This window comes from Neofelis nebulosa, chromosome 4 (assembly GCF_028018385.1).
Source record: "Neofelis nebulosa isolate mNeoNeb1 chromosome 4, mNeoNeb1.pri, whole genome shotgun sequence".
Classification (NCBI taxonomy): domain Eukaryota; kingdom Metazoa; phylum Chordata; class Mammalia; order Carnivora; family Felidae; genus Neofelis; species Neofelis nebulosa.
The window spans coordinates 14,411,753-14,431,632 of record NC_080785.1 but is presented as its reverse complement, the minus strand read 5'-3'; the positions used below and the strand labels follow the sequence as shown (position 1 = coordinate 14,431,632).

At 46.5% G+C, this 19,880-nt stretch overlaps 1 protein-coding gene across 4 annotated transcripts in view; it reads right to left on the bottom strand.

Moving 5' to 3' along the window:
* The window catches only part of DENND2A (DENN domain containing 2A), a 103,312-nt gene that overhangs the window by 39,946 nt on the left and 43,486 nt on the right, over positions 1-19,880 (bottom strand). For 2 of the 4 annotated variants that reach the window (XM_058724085.1, XM_058724083.1), the window contains 5 exons: positions 17,403-17,530; positions 15,119-15,240; positions 6,363-6,563; positions 1,671-1,764; positions 1,083-1,133 (listed from right to left, as the gene is read on the bottom strand). In XM_058724085.1, the coding sequence (XP_058580068.1) occupies positions 1,083-1,133; positions 1,671-1,764; positions 6,363-6,563; positions 15,119-15,240; positions 17,403-17,530 (596 nt within the window). The remainder of the gene's footprint in view (positions 1-1,082; positions 1,134-1,670; positions 1,765-6,362; positions 6,564-15,118; positions 15,241-17,402; positions 17,531-19,880) is intronic. The other 2 variants (XM_058724084.1, XM_058724086.1) reach the window with 2 other exon arrangements.

Below are 19,880 nucleotides of genomic sequence, written 5' to 3'. Positions count from 1 at the left end.
TGCGCCACTGTCATCCCAACGAGGCACTGCACGGGGCTGTGACAGCCTGTGTGTTCCTTCCAATCCTAAAAAAGTGTTCCCGCATTTAACAAATTAGCTCAGAGCCCTTTGTTTGGGGTCCCTGCCAACTTCGGGGCGAGCCACACTGGATAGGCCGCCCGGCTCGTGGGGGGCGCAGAAGCCCGGGACGTGGGGGCTCTGCTCAGCCATGGGTCTGTTGTGTGGACTCGGTGCAGTGGTTTGAGTAATCTTTGCGTCCCTCTGTCAGATGGGGTGGGGGACGCTGACTCCTCCCCTCACTTATTCCCTTCATCTTCCAGTTTGTGGGATGTGACACAATCCAGACCACAAGGCTTTTGGAGCAGGGAACTTTGTGAACATCTGTGTGACAGAACGGGCAGAGACGTGACTAACTCAGAGCTCCCACCCACCTTCCCTCCTGCCATCATTCTATGTGATGGAAACGGACTTGCTTCATTGTAGAGGTGGGCCAGGGAGCAGGTGGGCGTGAGAGGTGAATGAGGCAGGGATGCCAAGCAGACCCGTCCCCATCACCTCCCTCAGCAGCCCTGGGCTATGGCTTTTTTTGGCTTCCCCCCACCCCGGGTCTGAGAAATTGTGGAAAACTCACTAAAGCCTATACCGAAGTCAATGAATTTAGATCTACAGAGACCAATTACTTCAGTGACTTCATTTGACAGACGAGGAATAGAGGCCCTGAGATCTTAAGTGATTTCCTCCTGATCTTACAGCAATTTTCATGGGAGTGGGACAAGAGCCCAGGTGCCTGGAGTCCCAGGCCAGCAGTGAAAAATACTGATAACGGAAAGGCATAGGAATGGGGGCCACTGCAGTGGTATCCACCCTGGATCTCTGGAGCCACAGGCTCAGTGACCGAACAGGTCCTACCTGGTCATGCTCAGGACTGACCGGCCCCTGAGCAACCCTGTGGGTCCCCTGTCCCCTCACATTCACGCCTTTCCCAACCGGCTCGTGCGAGGACACTCTGTCCTGTCTCTCACGTTAAGCAGGAAGCGCCACGGCCATCTGCATGCTCCCTGCACACCACCTGCTCTTCTCACCTTTCAGTTTCTCCTCGGTGTCGCTGTCAGACTCACTGTTCTCATCTGTCACTGGACAGAAAAACAACAAACAAACAAAAAACGGCAATAGAAGAAAATAGCATGTGTGAGTTTTTCTAACACAGGAAACTTTTTGCATGCAGTCACGTAAATCCAAGATTTCTACTTCAGAGGGGTTATTTTCTTTTTGTCAATTTAAATGTCATGGACAAACTATGTCTTTGTCCAACTAAATGTACTTCCACGTGAATGCGGCTCTAGTTCGGATGGTACCTATATGAAAACAATACAGCCAAAGAGACTGGCTCCTTGTATGTGTGCTAAGCAAAGAGAACTGCTCCCATGGTGAGCTCAGAGCATGCGGCACTGGGCTGACTTGATGGGTGGACAGTCAAAGGACCACGGGACAGGCCACCAGGCTGAGGTCTTTCCCGGGTCCTCGTTGTCCTGTGGACAGCAGGAGATTATTACAAAGGGCTGACTTGTTCTCATCTTTGGTGAGCCAGCTCTGAACCACAGGAAGCCTCTTTTAGGAAGAATCTGTTTTCAGATTGATGGGGGGCGAGTGATGGTGGCGGGGGGTCATACCTTTTCCTGAGTTGCTCTCTGTTGACTGGGACAGCCTCTTCACACGTTTCTTTCCTCTCCGGGCCTCGTAAATGGCATTGATTCGCAATACCAACTGCCAGACACCGGGAGAAGAAAAGCCAGTGTTAGTGGCTTCCTCTCCATGTGCAGCTGGGATTCCTTTGCTGCTCGTTCTCTTCCAGGACGGCGGAAGGCCAGGAAAGGAGGAGGGAGGGGCCGCTTTCCACGGGCCCACTGGCATCTCTCAATTACTCCTTTCTACCAGACAGGAACAGGACTGTCGAGGACAGTAAAGGAGGCCGCCAGCCTCCCTGATGTATGAACAGGGGAGGTCTGAATATACTAACACATCCAGCTGAGACACAGGGAGGCAATTTCATTGGCTAATTGTGCGACAGTCGCTCCCCCTTCGATGCTGCGATGTCACTGTGATTTGGGAGTAGTCTTTGTGCCCCCCGGGGGTGGGGGGCGGTGGTGGGGGAAGAAACGGGAAGAGACAGCAAAAATAAAAAGCTTCCCGGGCAGGGCCCGTTTTGTAGGAAACACGCCAAAGACTGTGTGAGCAGCTGCGGGCAGCAAGCGGGCAGGGATTACAGCAGCTTTCGAGTTCTAGCTCTGGGCTGCATAGCCATGCCCTGCACCCCACATACCACCCTTCCTGCGGAGGAATGCTCATCCACACTTGTAAGGCCTTCCATGATCTCTCTTACCGCTCGGCAGGCACCACTACTGAGCAGCACATTTTCCAGGCTGACTCTAGCAGACCCATCGGGCGACTGAAGCCCTGGGTCGCTTCCCACCAGGCTTTACGGCACCTGCAAATTTCACCAGTGGAAGCCTCCTGGGCTCCACCTGGCTGCGAGGAAGGGAAGTCTACCTGTGTATAGTCAAGGCAAACCAACTGGTGAATTTATTATTTTTTTTAAGTTTATTTTCCCTAGTAATCTCTACACCCAACCTGGGGCTTGAACCCATGACCCTGAGATCAAGAGCCACATGTTCTTCTGACTGAGTCAGCTGGGTGCTCCCCAACTGGTGATTTTATTTTATTAAAAAAAATTTTTTTTAATGTTTATTTATTTTTGTGAGAGAGAGAGAGAGAGAGAGAGAGAGAGCGAGCTTAAGAGGGGAAGGGCCAGAGAGAGAGGGAGACACAGAATCTGAAACAGATTCCAGGCTCTAAGCTGTCAGCACAGAGCCCCATGCGGGGCTTAAACTCACGAACCGTGAGATCATCACCTGAGCCGAAGTCGGACAGTGAACCGACTGAGCCACCCAGGCGCCCCCCCGACTGGTGATTTTAAAGGAGGAGCTGTGTTTATAAGCTGCCTTGAAAAGTTTTATATTCTTTTTTGCACTGGAAGAACTGGAGAGAGGATGTGCTATGATGAACTGGGTGATGGGCATGCAGGTGGGCACAGTGGGTTAGCTGTTGCCAATCCCCATCTCTGCCCTCCGTCCCTCTGTCCCAGTCCCTAAAGCAGCTCAGCAGCTCCTCTCCACAAGCCGGAGTGCTGGACCACCAATGGAGGAAGGTGGCTCATTCTCCAGGTCTCCTCGTGGCGGGCCTGGGCCCCGGCCCCTCGGCTCTGCAGACTGTTAGGACACTGCCCTGCCACATCTTTGCACACCTGCACACTCTGGGTCCTGCGAGGTGGCCCAACACTGGCCTTGACAGCTCTCTTGGTGAATTCCTCATTCCTAACCCTGTCCTGGCTTTGCCTTGAACCTGAATGAGGTCTCTGCCTTCACCGCCTAATCCCTGCAGTGTGGCTTATTTATATTTGTTCTTATGAAGCAGCCATTTGCTTCAGACCCACGAAATGGCACTTGCTGGTTTTCACACATGTTCTAACCACTGGAATATTAATGCTAGCCCCATTTCCTATGGAATAAGACAATGCATAAATGAGATGCTAGTATTATTCACAATAGCCAGGAAGTGAAAACACCCAAATGTCGATCAAGGGATGAATGGATAAGCCAAATGTGGTACGTACAAGGGAATATTATTCAGCCTTCAAAAGGAAGGGAGTTTGGGCACATGCTCGAACATAAATGAAACTTGAGGATGTTATGCTAAGCGAAATCAGTCAGTCACAAAAGGATAAAGATTGTAAGATTCTACTTACGTAAGGTACCTAGAATAGGCTAATTTGTACAGACAGGAAGCAGAAGAACAGTGGTTGCCAGAGGCTGGGGGGGAGGGCGGAATGGGGAGTCAGTGTTTCACGGGTACAGAGTTTCTATTTGGGGAGATGGGAAGTTCTGTAGACGGATGGTGGTGATGGTTGTATAACAGTGTGAATGTACTATTTTATTTTTTTAACGTTTATTTTTGAGGGAGAGGGAGACAGAGCATGGGCGGGGGAGGGGCAGGCCAAGTGCCTGTGCACTGTGTAAGTGCCGGTGACACTTCCATTACAGGCAGTAACTTAACAAGGAACGAAATGCTGCATTTGCAAATTAAACACATACACAGCGGCAGCACTAGCCCTGCTTTCCCTCCACCTCTACTTTCATAAGATGTGCACACGCATTCTCTTTCCCTCAGTCTCAAAAAACCCTTAAAAAATATTAGAAGTGCCTGGGTGGCTCAGTCGGTTGAGTGTCTGACTCTTGATTTCAGCTCAGGTCTTGGTCCCAGGGTTGTGGTACTGAGCCCCACAAAGGGCTCTGCACTGAGCATGGGGCCTGCTTAGGATTCTCTCCCTCCCTCTACTCCTCTCCCCGACTTGTGTTCTCTTTCTCAAATTAAAAAAAATGGGGCACCTGGGTGGCTCAGTCGGTTAAGCGTCCGACTTTGGCTCGGGTCATGATCTCGCAGTTAGTGGGTTGGGGCCTCACGTCGGGCTCTGTGCTAACAGCTCGGGGCCTGGAGCCTGCTTTGGATTCTGTGTCTCCCTCTCTCTCTACCTCTTGCCTGCTCACGCTCTCTCTCAAAAATAAACATTAAAAACAAAAAAAAAATTAAAACCATTTTTTTCTAATAATTAAATAAAAGACATTAAAATAGTACATGGGGGAGTGATGGGTAAAAGGACAGGTGTAGAAGACAGAGGTTAAACGCTTGGTAAGAAAATCATGTACTCAAACTTAAGAGTTGTGTTAAAGCTCTTTTAACCCAACACGTAATTCATTTGATTATCTCTGTTTCATTTGTTAAAATAATGGTAAGGCTGTCAGTACAGATGTGAACGGTCACTTTTAATTATTCCGCAAATGTAGGATTTTGATATTTCAGAGACCTATGAACAGTCCCAGAAAAAGCGGAAGGGGAGTTAAGGGAGTGCCTAGAGATACCACACTTTGGGGGCCCCGGAGCAGCTATCACGAAAGCACAGGACAGTGACTGTGGAATGCAGTCGACGGGACGCCCGGGAGTGAGTCTGTGCTGAAAGAGACTGGGTCCATGTGTTAGTGGAGCTCATTCAGCAAACATCAAATAATCAGTATGCAACCTGCACCACACTCTGGGCAGGACAAGGCCCAACAAGGAGAGTAGAAGAAGGAGGAGGCTTGGCTCCACCCTGGTCCCTCCAGTTGCCCTCTGTCAGCAAGATGTCTTCTCCCCTGTTCCACCTACAACCCCCTCCTACCAGGCTGTGGGTTTTAGTCTTTTCTCAATCACCTGACCCTGGCTGCCCTTACTCTTCAGAACGCACTGATTGTCAAGGTGACTTCACTTCACTTGAATGAGAATGTTGGGAACGGGTGTGGTAGGGGTGAAATTATGGCTCAAAATACTGATTAACCAAACTGTCAGGAGGAACCAGCTTGTAAATGTCCCATGACTTTCAGGTCAATGCATCACTTTGAGAAATCTGATGAAACCTATAGACCATCTTCTCCCTCTTCCATCTATCCCCCCAAAACTCTCCACACAAAATTTTACATGATATTGTTGGTTTCATGACTTCTAAATCCCATCCATCCATCCATGTATTCTGAAATGAAGAGTTCCTGCTCTAAAAGTTCTCATAGGAAGTTGGTACCCAAGTGGCCATTGAAGAGGGACCAGCACAGCAGGGCAGGGCTGGAGCTGAGGAAAAGGAAATATCCTTTGATGTTTTACCTTTCCGGTTGAAAAGAGGCAGCAAAGGGGCACCTGGGTGGCTCAGTCAGTGCAGCATGACTCTTGATTTTGGCTCAGGTCATGATCTCACGGTTGTGAGACTGAACCCAGCATTGGGCTTGTGCTGGGCGTGGAGCCTATTGGGGATTATCTCCCTCTGCTTCTCCCCTGCTCGGGTTCTCTCTCTCTCTCTCTCTCTCTCTCTCTCTCTCTCTCTCTCTCTCAAAGAAAAGAGCCAGGAAAGATATATTTTTGACAAGTGCTGGCCCAGAGCATAGGCTTCACACGATGCCACCTCTGTAGCTGGTGTTCACCAAAGTCTGAGTCACAGCACAAGGAACGGAGCTCTGCTTTTTGAGGCCCTTTGAGGAGGGGCATTGGAAATGTGGTGTGGGATCACAAGCAGAGCTAAGGCTGGGAGAGGAAGGGCTAAGAGGAAGGCTACAGGACCACAGTAACTATCATGACAAAGGCTCAGACACTCCAGCCTGCTGTCTGGCCTGTGATGAGGCAGGCAGAAGACGGCCCAGTGTTCAGTTCTCTGCCCAGATTCCTCTGCAGCCTTCCTTTGCAGGAAAGGGGACCTATCTGCACACGAAGTTTGCTGCAAGCCTTACCTTGGGTATCTTTCTCTTCTTCCTGCCATTCTGCGGATCTCCAAGGTTAAAGAAAGTGTCATCAGGGCTGCTGGGGGTGGAGGGGGGGCTGATTTTGGAAGGGGACCCATATCCATCCCGACTCAGCTTCCTAGTGTCCAGCAGTTTGAAGTTCCTTCTCTCTGAATTTTGCCGGAAAAAAGCAGGTTTGGACAATGACTGCTGGGAGGGGAAAGGAGAAAAGAAGAGCAAATAAATACAAAGGGACTAACTGGGAGATGGCTGGGGGTGCCAGTGATACAGACCATGAGATGGAGAGGGAAAGCTGGTCTCTGTTCCCAGGGTAGGCTGAGTCTGTCTGCATGAAGATGACAAAGGATGCACGCCCAATCCAGTCTCCTTTTAGACAAGTGGGAGTACCCTGGCTCTCTTACCTGTACAAATCAGGAGCTCAGCCAACTAACACCCACTGGACTGGGAGTCAGAAGACCTAAGCCTGGTTTTGACCCCTGCCCGCTGGTAAGCTGAGGACCTCCTATACAAGGAGCTTCACTTCCTAAGCCTCGGGGTCTTATCTCTAAAAATGAGCTGCTTTAAGGTCAAAGGTAAAAAAGCAAAAAACCCCAAAACCAAAAACCCTGCAACTTACAGATCTTCTTTTTCTTTTTTACATACGACAAATTTTTAAATATGTATTAGGAAGGTTGCGGAAGAGATGGGGTTAACCCTGGTGTTGGGCTGCTGGTCTGTGGGCTCCACAGGCCCTGGTCCATGCTGTCTGGTCCCCCTCTGCCATCTTGTATTGATTTAAAATTAACTCCCCTAGCGGTGCCTGGGTGACCCAGTCGGCTAAAATGAACTCCCTCTAGAACTCATTTTTGTAACACATAAATTAATGAAAGGGCAAACAGGCAAAAAGATAGGGATGGAAAATTTATAAAATAAAGAAAGACAATGATGCTTAGATATGGAAAACGATTCTTAGCTTTACTCATAAGAGAAAAGAAAATGAAAACCCCATCAAAGAGACATTTTCCCCTCTAAGATTAGCGAAGATAAATTTGGTAACTCACCGGAGTTATTGGTGAGTCCCTTTCACACTTTCGTCCACTGCTGGTGGGACTAGAAATTGGTACAATTCTATGGAGGGCGATGGAGCAGTGTCAACAGAATTCCAAATGCACATGTCGCTTCACCCAGTAATTCCATCTCCAGGAATGGGCCCTACCCATATGCCCAGACTTGGGCAAAGTTATACTGTACGAGGCAAGCTATACTGTGCAAACCGTATTGTACACTGTGAGATGGCTTGTAAAATACAAGTACACAAAATACTGGAAATGATGTCCATCAGCAGAAGCTGGTCAAATAAAATCTGGTACGTCTACAGAATGGAATACAATGCATGTGTAAGAAAAATCTTAATGTACTCATATGGAAAGTTCTCTCAGATGTATATTGTTTTTTTTTTTAATGTTTTACTTATTTTGGGGAGACAGAGAGAGAGAGAGAGACAGAGTACGAGCAGGGGAGGGGCAGAGAGAGAGGGAGACACAGAGTCCACGAAGCACGTTCCAGGCTTTGAGCTGTCAGCATAGAGCCTGACGTGGGGCTTGAGACCATGACCTGAGCCGAAGTTGGACGCTCAACTGACTGAGCCACCCAGACGCCCCGGATGTCTGTTGTTAAGCATGAAAAGCAAAGTGTAGAACAGTTGGCATAACATGCTGATGTGTGTGTGTTTTAAGGAGCTACCCTGCTGGTGTATGCAGAGGACAGTTCTGAAGGACACATAAGAAACTAACAGTGGTTCTTCCAGGGGACAGAGATGGAGGGCCAGGGGCCAGAGGAAGACTCTTCACTGTACACCTTTAATACTCCTTAAAGTTTAAGCCATACGAATATATTAACACTGAAATAAGAGATACTAATAAAATTTAAAAACTACTTGGACTATCTTCTTTCTAAAGGTACTTCCAGGATGCACACTGTATTATAATTATAGCTGCAAAGTCTCTTTTTTTAAAATGAATTAATCAGTTAATTAATAGCATTTGATGGGCTAAAGGTATATAAAGTACCTAGCAAAATACCTGATACACTATAGTTTTTCTCATTTTTTCATACTTTAATATGCTAACTACTTTTTTCTTTAGTATATTGTTTATGTTGTTTGCCTATTTATCTTTTGAGTTCCTAGTGTTTTTCTTATTAATTTGGAAGAACTCTTTATATAGAGCAGATAGGAACTATTTTTCAGTTTTGTTGTGTGTTTTTTCCATGTTTTTTTTAAGATCGTGTGAAATCTTTGTATATGAAAACCTGTTCATCTTTTCCTTTGTGAATGATTTAATCTTGCCTCTCTTTGCCTAGAAAGTCTATATATTTTTAGAGGTTTAATACATATTTAATTCCATTTTCTTGTGGATTTTCTTAGCTTATTTCGAACATATTTTTTTAGTGTTTTATTTTTGAGAGAGAAAACGCGAGCGAGGGAGGGACAGAGAGAGGGGGACAGATGATCTGAAGTAGGCTATGCATTGAGACCAGCAAGCCTGATGTGGGGCTCGAACTCATAAACTGCAAGATTGTGACCTGGGCTGAAGTCAGACACTCAACTGACTGAGCCACCCAGGTGCCCCTTAGCATATTTCATTTATTAATCCATCAGTCATTTATTTTATTGCATGTTAGTCTAAAGTGATTTTTTCCCCCAAAGCTACCTTATCCCGATTCCATTTAATAAATAAGTCTTTCTTTTCCTATCAGATTACAAGGCCACATTTATTATATCTTAAACTCTTACAGAATCATCTTATTTTGTTCCATCGATTTCTCTATTCTTGTTTAGTTCCACATAGTGTGTAACAGTAACTCCAGAACCTTTTCTTTTTGAAGATTTCTAGGAATAAAGACTCCTAGTCTTCCCAAGTGGCCTGCTGCAATGTTTGTATCACGAGTCTATAGGCAGCAATCAATCGCTTAGCACCACAAGCCCTGAGCAGAAAAAGCCGGTGTGGTTTGCTCACTATGCGCATCTTCATAATTAAACCAGCACATAAAGAAGGAATAGCTAGAAGCTTTCTTAGAGACCAAATTCCATCTGCAATGAAATCCAAGGAAATGGCCCCGATTCTTTCACTGTACTAGAATCACGTATCACATTGTTGGCAAAAAGCAGGCATCTGTTTTTATTAGACTTTTAGGTGTGAGAGTGTTTGTTCAAAGATTTGACCGATAAAGAAGTCTGAGAAGAAAGAAAACAGAACGGAATCAGAACATGGCACACAACTCTCTAAAGGGTGTCAAGAGACCTGGGGGAGGCTGCGTGGGCTGCATCTCCCCGTGGTGACAGCATCTCCCCGTGGTGACACTGCCAGGGAAAGGGGCCCCAGTGTGCCCTCCAGAGCACCCAGAATCAGCCCCCAAATGTCCAGGGAGCATTCATGAGGGGGTGGAGTTTCAGCTGCTATTTAACTGAGAAGAGGACCTAATGGGCTCTGGGGTAGAGCGTTTTCAAGTAGATAGCACAATCTGAGAAGAGGCATAGCGGTGAGGAAGAGCAAATTAGACCAGAGAGAGTCTTCATGGCTTAGAGCGAGTACAGCCAAAGAGATGAGAGAGATCACACACCAATGAGGACATCAAATCATCTGTGGAAGGCCTTTGAAGGTAAGGGTATGACTCTTGGACTTAGCAGGGGGTGGCAAGCCTTTTCTTAAAGGCCAGACGGTAAATATTTTAGGCTTTGTCACGACGACTAGACTCTGCCACCGCAGTGCAAAAGCAGCAATACCAAATATGTGCGTGAATGAGCGTGGCTGTTACAGAAAAACTTTATTTACAAAATCAGTCAACCAGCAGAATTTGGTCAAACCTGAACGATAGTATAAAAGAATAGATACTATAGGACCCCAGGGGTGATTATATCAGGCTGTGGCCCAGATAAGATTCCCGCTTTTGATCAGAAAGCCTCGCTCGGGGCGTGTGGATGGTTCAGTCAGTTGGGCGTTTGACTCTCAATTTCGGCTTGGCGTGGGTCATGGTCTTGTGGTTTGTGAGTTTGAGACCCTGCCCTGTGTTTGGCTCTGGGCTGACAGTGTGGAGCCTGCTTGGGATTCTCACTCTCTCTTCTCTCTGTCTCCCCCTGCTTGCTCTCTCTCTCAAAATAAAATAAACTTAGAAAGAAAGAAAGAAAGAAAGAAAGAAAGAAAGAAAGAAAGAAAGAAAGAAAGAAAGAAAGCCTCACACCAATGTGCTCTGATGGTAATATGCCTAATTCCATTGTGTCTGTGGAATAACCTCTAGGGAGGGGCCCAGCTGTTGCAGAGGCACATAGAATGGACCTAGCAAAAGATCTGTGGTGTCCAAAAAAGAAAAGCAGGCAAGAACTCTCTGTGGAAACTTCATGAGTTATTTTGGGGGACCGAGTGTGATGGGCCCTGGCCAGGGGACTTCTTGGTGGGGAAGAGGGGCGGCAAGGAAACTGCATGCCTCCCTAAAGGGAGCTGACCTGGACTCAAGCCAGGGTTCATTCACCCTTCTTGTCTGCGAATGGTGGCTGGTGGCTTAACTCCTTCCTGTCCTCTCTTGTCCCTGTCTTACTGCCTCAGAAGACAGTGATGTAAGAAGACTGAAAGGGCCCTTGATACCAAATATCCCATCTCTTCCTAACCTAACTTAACCTCATTCCTGGTCTCTTTTATAGAGGCCTCCTCTAAGGACTTAGATGTCATTCTCACAAACATGTCCGTTCGCTCATATATACCCACAGGTACATATCTTTCCATGAATGCATAAACACTTCCTTAAATATACACACACAGAAGTACATAGGAAAGCAAACACGCATATTTTAACAATTGGGACATTATACAAAGTGATGACATTACATTTAAACAATGGAATGAATGCCAGGCAGACAACAAACATTGTTTTTAAAAGGAAATTAATGACGTGGGGAAATACTCAGGATAAAGGCCAGCAACAGTATATAGACATCATCCCAAATCTTTTTTATGTACACACACACACACACACACACACACACACACACACGCTAACAATCTACTAAAGAAAAATAAAAATCCTCGATTATGGATGAGTTTTATATTCTTCATTACACTTTTCAGTATTTAAGAAAATTTTGGATGGCTCAGTCATTAATCTGACTTTGGCTCAGGTCATGATCTCAGGTTCATGAGCTCAAGCTCAGCTTAGGGTAAAACGTGAGCCCACCTTCAGGTGAGCCCTGCTTCTCACTCTCTCCCTCACCCACACCCATACCCATCTCCTCCTCTGCCCCTCCTGGGATATTCTCTCTCTCTCTCTCTCTCTCTCCCCCTTGCTCACTTGCACCCTCTCTCTCTTTCTCTCAAAAAAAATTAAAAAAAAATTTTTAATGCTTATTTATTCTTGAGAAAGAGAGATAGACAGAGCACGATGGGCAGAGGGCAGAGAGAGAGGGAGACACAAAATCCAAAGCAGGCTCCAGGCTGAGCTGTCAGCACAGAGCCCAGAGTGAGGCCTGAACTCATGAACTATGAGATCATGACCTGAGCCAAAGTCGGGTGCGCAATTGATTGAGCCACCCAGGTGCACCCCCCCCCCCCCCGCCAAAAATTTTTTTTGGGATGAGAATGTTCTGTTTTTAGGAAATAAAGTTTTTTTTTTTTTAAAAAAAAGAACACATACTGAAAAGCACAATTCTATATATTTACCAAACGCACATAAATAGTAGCTACTTAGCCTAAGTATTTACAAGGATTAATGTGATTACTCTTCATAAAAGAGTGACAAACTGATCAGTGACAAACTGATCCGTGTAGATGAGATCATTTGCCCAAAGTCACTGAGCTAGCAAGTTCTGGATGGAGACAGACTCTAGAACTTGCGCACTTGACCAGATACTGCCTCTCTGTAGCTACAGCTAAGTGATACAGGATTTTCTGCTGTGGGGGATGGTGTGGGTGGGCTCTCCAGGCAACCAGAGAATGCTACTTAGTGACATGTTTTTTTCCCTTAGGTCTTACGAGTCAGTACATAAAAAAGAATGTCTCACGTTAGCCTAGATTTCCTTTGTTATCAAAATTAGTTCCTACTCCATTTACTGTGCTGTTCCAGGTGTGGGGATGGAGGTAACACATAGCAAGAAAAGAAAATAGCCCCGGCTCAAGAGCTTGCATTGTGTGTCTATAAGCATTAGCATCTGCACATCTGCTCCTTTCTGTCTGTCCAGCTGACCCTTACCCCTGTGCTGGGTCCAGGCACGGTCTCACTAAATGAGAATCCCGGAAGCTGTCACAGGATCTTTCTGAGGCTGACAGAGGAGGTCGCCACAAAGGGACTGCTTCCGCCAGTTCTAAGGTCCCAGGTGCAGCCCAGATGCGGCAGATGCTCCATGAATATTTGATGAGTTAAAACGGAGGAAGTGGGGAAGTCTGCAGCTGTCCCCCAGAATGGGCACAAACCGGATACCCAGATGTGGGAGAGCGGAGGAATGAGCGTGGACACAGAGTCCTGCGGATGACGTGCAAAGGCTGAAAGCAGCTGGCGGGAATCGGCGGCAATCAGACACATACCCCGGGCAACTGGAGACAGGGATAATAGGCTTGTGGAGGTGGTTACCTACTGTGTTTAGCTGCTCTGGTGACACAGGACCTAGGTTTTCTCTGGCTGGCAGGAAGGGGAAGAAGAGGGCCGTTAAGTCCTTATTTCCTGGCATCAAGGAGGAGCCCCCAGCTCTAACTGCAGAGTTGCTTGGGGCAGATGTTATTCATTGCTCCTAAGGGGCAGGCGGTGCATTCCCCGCGTGAAGAGGAGAGCAGGGGAGAGCCAGGTGGGACACGAAAGGGCACCCTGGGTTGTGAGAGAGCCTTCCTTCTTTTAAGCCAGACTTATCCACTATGGGAAATGAAGGATTTCCTAAATGTCGAAGGCATCTATATCCACTGAAAACACATTTCAAAGGCAAGTAGGAAAACTCTGCTAATTATCTCTTGTGCTGGATTATTCATGACAACACTCTTCCATAGGAGGAGAAAAAGAGCAGTTAACTGGCTTCGGCAAGAATTACAGTAATCGGCTTGGTTAGATAAGATCCACCCCTCATGGTGGAGTCTACCTTCAACTCTCTTCAGGAAGACTGGTGGCAGAAAGATTCCCTGTGTGACCATTGAGCACAAAAGGCATGCCTCGTGTGCGGACCCCCCACCTGCCAGCAAATGCATGGAGCCCAGAGAGGAAGATGGCTTCTTTTCTTAGGCTGGAAATAGATCCTGCAATGGGACTGAAACTGACACCCGGGGCCTGGATTTGGCCTTCCTTTACTTAATTTCTTCATCAATTACACACTGTAGAACCACTAATGGTGGACACAAAGAAAGAGAATATTGAGGAACTTCAGGAATTCATAATTTAGCCGGGGAGGTTTTTAAGATACATTACATGACTTACATCAGATTTTAAATCATCAACGTCAGAGATATAATGCAGTATACACAATTTGGTGTAAAATGAACACTTTAGCCCAATGAGTAAGAAGGGAAGAAGTTCCAGTGGCTGAAATGGCCTAGAAACTTCTTGAAGGAGGCAGGATTGATCTGGGTTGTAAAGGATGGGGAGAGAAAGACAAGAGCCAAGAGCAGATATAAAAATGACCTAACACAGTGGTGGACAAATGTGGCCTCTGGGCCACATCTGGCCCACCACCTGTTTCTATACAGCCCACGAGCTAAGAATGGTTTTTACATTTTTTAAATGGTTGGAAAATAAGTAATATTTCATGACATGTGAAAAGTATGTAAAATTAAAATTTCGTGTCTGTAATAAAGTTTTATTGACATACAACACATCCATCTGTTTGCATACTGTCTACAGCTGCTTTTCACTATAATGCAGCACCGAGTAGTCACAACAGAGTTCATATATTTACCCTCTGGTCCTTTAGAGAAAAGGTCTGTCAATCTGGGCCTAGAGTATCAGAGGGGCAATTTGTATGCTTTTGCTAGACGGGAGCTTTTGTATGTAGGAAGTGTAGGAAATTAGGTAATAATGGATGCCCAGGGATCAATTATGAAGCATTATTTAATGCCAAGCTAAGGAATATAAATTCAATCCTCTTGGCAATGAGTTGAAGTTATCATTCACATGAGTATAGTTATATTATCTATATGTACCTAGTACAAAATTTCAAAAGGTTCAAAAGGATATTCGGTAAAAAAAAAAAAAAAGAAAGAAAAAAAAAAAGTCAGTTTTCCACCTTGCCCTCCAGGTACTCACATCCAGACAACTCCACAGATATACCTACTTACTCTTAGGTTCCCTACAGGGATATTCCTCTACATACTCAAACATATTTGAGTTTCCATGTATGTATATTTTTCTATTTAAAACCTCACAGATGGTGGCATGCTATAAAGGTACTGTTTCTGCACCAGAACTTTCAGTCTTATATTTTAGACTTTGTTTTAGGTCAGGCTACTCTTCCTTACAGTTGTATAATACGGATGTGCTATCTTACTTACCCAGTTTGGGGAGGTTTCTGACCCAGAAACTAAAATGTTATTTTAGGATGTTTGGTTGAGCAGAGGGTTTCCAGGAGAACTAGAGGCAGAACTAGAGCAGGCAGGCAGCTGAACCCAGCTGAACCCAGAGGAACCCAGAGGTGAGGGAGGCCTGGCACTCCGGTGTAACCCACAGCTCGAGGCTGCTCGAGGCCACCATGCTGGGGGTGCTGGGGACTCCGCTCCCTGCACCACTCCCCGGGGGGCTCATACCTTGGAGGGTGTGTCAGGAATGGAAGAAGTGGGAGAACCAGGGAAGTTCAAGACACACTTCTTCCCCAGGCAGCGACCGTGCAACTCCACGTCCTCATAAGGGTTTTCCTTCATTGGTGGATCTGTGGTCAAAGGCAACAAGTCAGGAACTGGGAACGTTACGGAAGTTTTCCTTATCAGAGAGCCACCCGACGTCTCGGCCTCTCCTGGTGGGGATGTCTGATGTCTTGCTATCCATTCACCCCCTTCCTCTTGGACCCTGGTTTTCGCTGGAGTGACTCCCTGTGTCCCCCTTCTTAGATATATGGAGTTAACTCCATTCCAAGTTCAGAGCATCAGTCGACGTGTGCATCCCCAGTCTCCGCCTAAGTGTCCAGTTCAAGGGAAGGGCTCACATCCCAAGCTTATGCCAACCAGTGCATGGCATTCCTGGGCTACGAAGGTGAACAAGGGACCTAAACCAGTCTCTTCAGCGTGAACCTCGGCATTTTTGTTGGGTGCAAAACATGGGCTCTCCTTCCCAACGGGAAGTTACAGATTCCAGGGAGCTGACGGCAGCCATCATGAAGACCACAGGAGACCCGCCGAGAATGGAGCTAGCCCGAGTGATAACAAGGGAGAAGAGGGGCACCTGGCTGGCTCAGTCAGTGGAGTGGGCAGTTCTTGATCTCAGGATTGTGAGTTCAAGCCCCACACTGGGTGCAGAGCCTACTTTATAAAAGGTGGGGTCGGGGGGAGGAAACAAGAGAGAATAGGCCAGTTCTGGTCACATGCACCAACGAACTCCCTTGTTATTTCAGCTGGGTCTTCCGTTCTCTGTAACTGAAAACTTCCCTGTTAGGTACACACTGTTAAGAGAAGTCCAGATCTCATACCCGCTTCGGACCTGGGAAGCCTACTGCTTTGGCAGCAACCCATCTCCCAAACTTGGACGCTATAATTCAAACAGTCTATGGTGAAATTCATAGCTCAGCTAAATATCTATTCTGCCTCAAGTCTCGTGTTTCCTCCTACTGTGGAGTTTGTTCTGGTATTGATGATTCTATTCACATATGTATATGTGTATCTGCCCTACCGATCCCTTGCATGTGGCCACGTACAGATTTCTCCCTCTTACCAGCTCCTTTCTTCCCCCACTCCCACCCTTGAACCCAGCATGCAGACCGTGGGCTGAGCTCACACTTCCCTGAAAACTGTGATATTCCCTGAAGACTATTGAACTCACTAATTTATTGATTTTATTTTCCTTTTTAACTCACTAATTTAAATGCAAACAGGGGCGCCTGGGTGGCTCAGTTGGTTACATGTCTGACTTTGGCTCAGGTCATGATCTCATGGCTCAGGAGTTCGAGCCCCATATCCGGCTCGCTGCTGTCAGCAGAGGGTCCACTTCGGATCCTCTGTCTCCCTTTCTCTCTGCCCCTCCCCTGCTATTTTCTCAAAAATAAATAAACTTTGTTGGGATGAGCACTGGGTATTAAATGTAGAGGATGAACCACTGGATTCTACTCCTGAAATCATTATTGCACCATACGCTAACTAACTTGGATGTAAATTAAAAAAAAATTCTTAAATAAAATATTAGCAAATGAAATCCAAAATAAAAAATAAACATTAAAAAATAAAGAAATGCAAACAAACTTGGTGAATCTGAGCTCCATTTTAGAATTTAAAAGAACTTAGGCCAAAGCTACTTTTAAAAATAGTAGACATTCATTTTAGTCTGAATTTTGATGCCCTGTTACTGTCACACTCCTACAGATTCAGGAAGAGCGTGGTGGCCTTAGTTTTCCTTCATTCCATAATCCCTAAATTTACTGAGCATCTGTTACAAACCAGGTACTTTCCATTCCATTTTCTCCAATCCTCAGCCCTACAATGTAACTGTCATCGTCTTTATTATACAGATGAGAGAACGATGTTCAGAAAAGTGAAGTCCCCCACTCACTGTTATACAGCTAATCAGGAGCAGAGCAGAGATTCAATCACAGCTATTCAGACCCCAGGTCTCCAGTGTTTCCCACTGCAACATGCTGCCTCCATGGCCATTCAGCACCAGTCCTTCCTCTTTCCTCTCCGGTCCCACTTTCTCTCATATGTCCCTCCATGGGTCACTCTCCCACGCCCCTACCTGCTCTCTTGTTCATCTGAGTACATGTATTTCTTCGAGACTCTGTGTGTGTGTGAGTGTGTGTGTGTCTGTGTTTCAAGGGGTCAGCCCCATTTCCTCTCCCCCTTGCCAGAGACAGACCCGGACTCATACACAGGTATGTGGGCCTCTTACCTAGAATGTCCTCGTAGACGTTCTCCTCTGATAAAGTGCGTGTGAGCCCCAACTTAGTCTGTGCGTACCAGTCCACTCTGCTGTTCTCAGAGGAAGATTGCAATAAGTCTTCAAACTCATAGGACTTTCTGGTTTGTACAAGATGGGAGAAAAAAACCAAAAAACAAGAACTCAAATCAATTAGGCTGGTCCAGAGATTATATGCCCCCAAATTTTCTTCCTGCAAAGATTTCTATTAATGAAATCAACTCTGTTTCTTATAAGAAGGTATGAAAATCCTTACATAAGAGGTGTGGCTTTTATCTGAAAGAATGTTTATGCTGTTACGCTGAGTAAAGGGAGTCAAGTACATATAAAATACAACCCCAACTTTGTAAGCGCACGTATACATAGAAAAGAAGTGAAGGAAGTGAAATATACAGCTATATCTTAGGGCTAAGGAAGGGCTCATGGCTTCTTTTCACTTTTACTTTCTGGACTTTTTAAATATCTGCAATGTTTACAGAGCATACATTAATAATCGGAAAGGAGCAGTGATGGCCCGTTCAGAGTGGACCAGAGGCCTGGGCCCCCTTCGCACTTCTCTCACTCAAGTGGTTATTATCAGAATGAAACCCGGAGGCTAGCTGAGACACCCCAACTCCCTCCCGCACTCCCCCTGCAGAGATTTGTGCAAATGTGGTAAGGGTGATCAGTAAGGATGATAAATAAATGGCTATCACCCTCACCACACCCCCTACATCCACAGGAGCTGTCCCTGTCCTGCTGGTGTTGACCTAATGCAAAGTCCAGCCCCCACCCCCAACATACACAGTGGCTCACCTTGAGTTTCTATGATTTCTTTAGCTTTACTGAACATTAGGAAGGTCAGGAGGTAGACCATACTGTGGAACATACAAAATATCAGCCACCTCACCGGTTCATTCCACCTTTCCCTTTTTTCTCCTCTCTCCTTCTCCTTCTCCAAAGTAACACACAACTTCCCCCCAGTTGGACCAGAACAGCCCTGTCCACTCAGGCTCTCGAGGCTCATCTTGTCCGTCCAGGGGACTTGTCAGGAACTCGCGCTGAACACACTCGGGCCTTCCTTGAATGGAATTTAGTCCACCCACACTCCTGAGGGCACACTCCCCAGCTGGCCTTGACTTGGTCCTAGCCCTTCACTCCTCCTGGTATAGGATGGTCACAAGCCTCCCATGGCCCAGGAGTCACGGCTCCTTACTCTGGGCACCCGTGTCTAGCACAGCGTCCTGCACATGCTTGATGTAAACTGTGGCTGACTACGTAGAAGTGTATGTCTTTGCTTCTTACCCATGCTTCCAATCTCTCTCTGCCTCTGGGGAAGGTGCCCTCTGGTGGCTCTGAGATTAAACAGATCAGTACACAGATCCCAGATGCATTGTTCACAAGCCTTTTCACCTGGGATGAACTACTTAACTGGGCTGAAACTCTTCCTCCTGACTTGAAAAACAGGAATTATCTCATAGGATTGCCCCAAGAATAGAAAAAAGAAAGTCTGTAAAGTCCTTAGCACCTAGCAAACATGCAACAAGTGTGAGCTGTTACTATTACCGTGCAGTGCTATAATTACTTACGTAGCAAATGTTTTATGTTGAACATGAACTATGTGAGAGGCACTGTGGTCAGGGTTCCATAAATAAGGAGTGACTAAAAGAATCAGAGTCCCTGCCTCAGAGAGCTTACATTCCAGGGAGGAAGACAGGCATTCAAGCAGAGCACGCACAAATACATCGAATAATAATAACCTGTGTTATGGTCAGTGATGGAAAAGAACAGGGTGTCACAAGTGAGACTATCAAGGAGGACTTGACGTAGATTGGGGATGCATCAGGGGAGGCTGACAAAGTCACTCATTAAAGCTGAGACCTAAGGATACAAAGAAAGACCTCAGTTGGGGCGGGGGGGAGGGGGGGAAGAGTGGTCCAAGAAGAGGAAAGGGCACCTGTGAAGGTCCTGCAGCAGCGGAGAACTTGGTGCATTTGTGAGAAAGGCACACAGACGCTGGGCAAGGCTGGATTGTAGGGAACAGGGTGGTGAGTGTGGTGGGAGGAGACAGCAGAGCCAGGCGGATGCCGTGTGCCTGCTTTCCAAGCTTTGGGGATTTGCTACATTTTAAATCTTTCCCTCTCCACTAGCTCCTTTCCCTCTTTAAACACACACGGGTTTCCTCTAGAAAAACTTTCATTGGAAGCAAGGACCCTTGCAGCTCTGCGGATTTCTCACCTTCCTTGCCAAGGGTTTTAAGCTGGTGGGGGTTGGGGGCAGGTGGAGGAGGGAGGAGCTGAGGCTGTCTATCAGTTTACCTGAACTCACCGGTTTTCCTTCTTTATCTTCTCAACCTGGCCTCTGTAAGCATCCCTTTTCTGAAGCTGCCCCCTGAGGGTCACTACTGAGTTTCTGGTAAAACTTAATCACTTTCTGGGGCATTTCTTTATGTGACACCTGTTAGTTTCTATA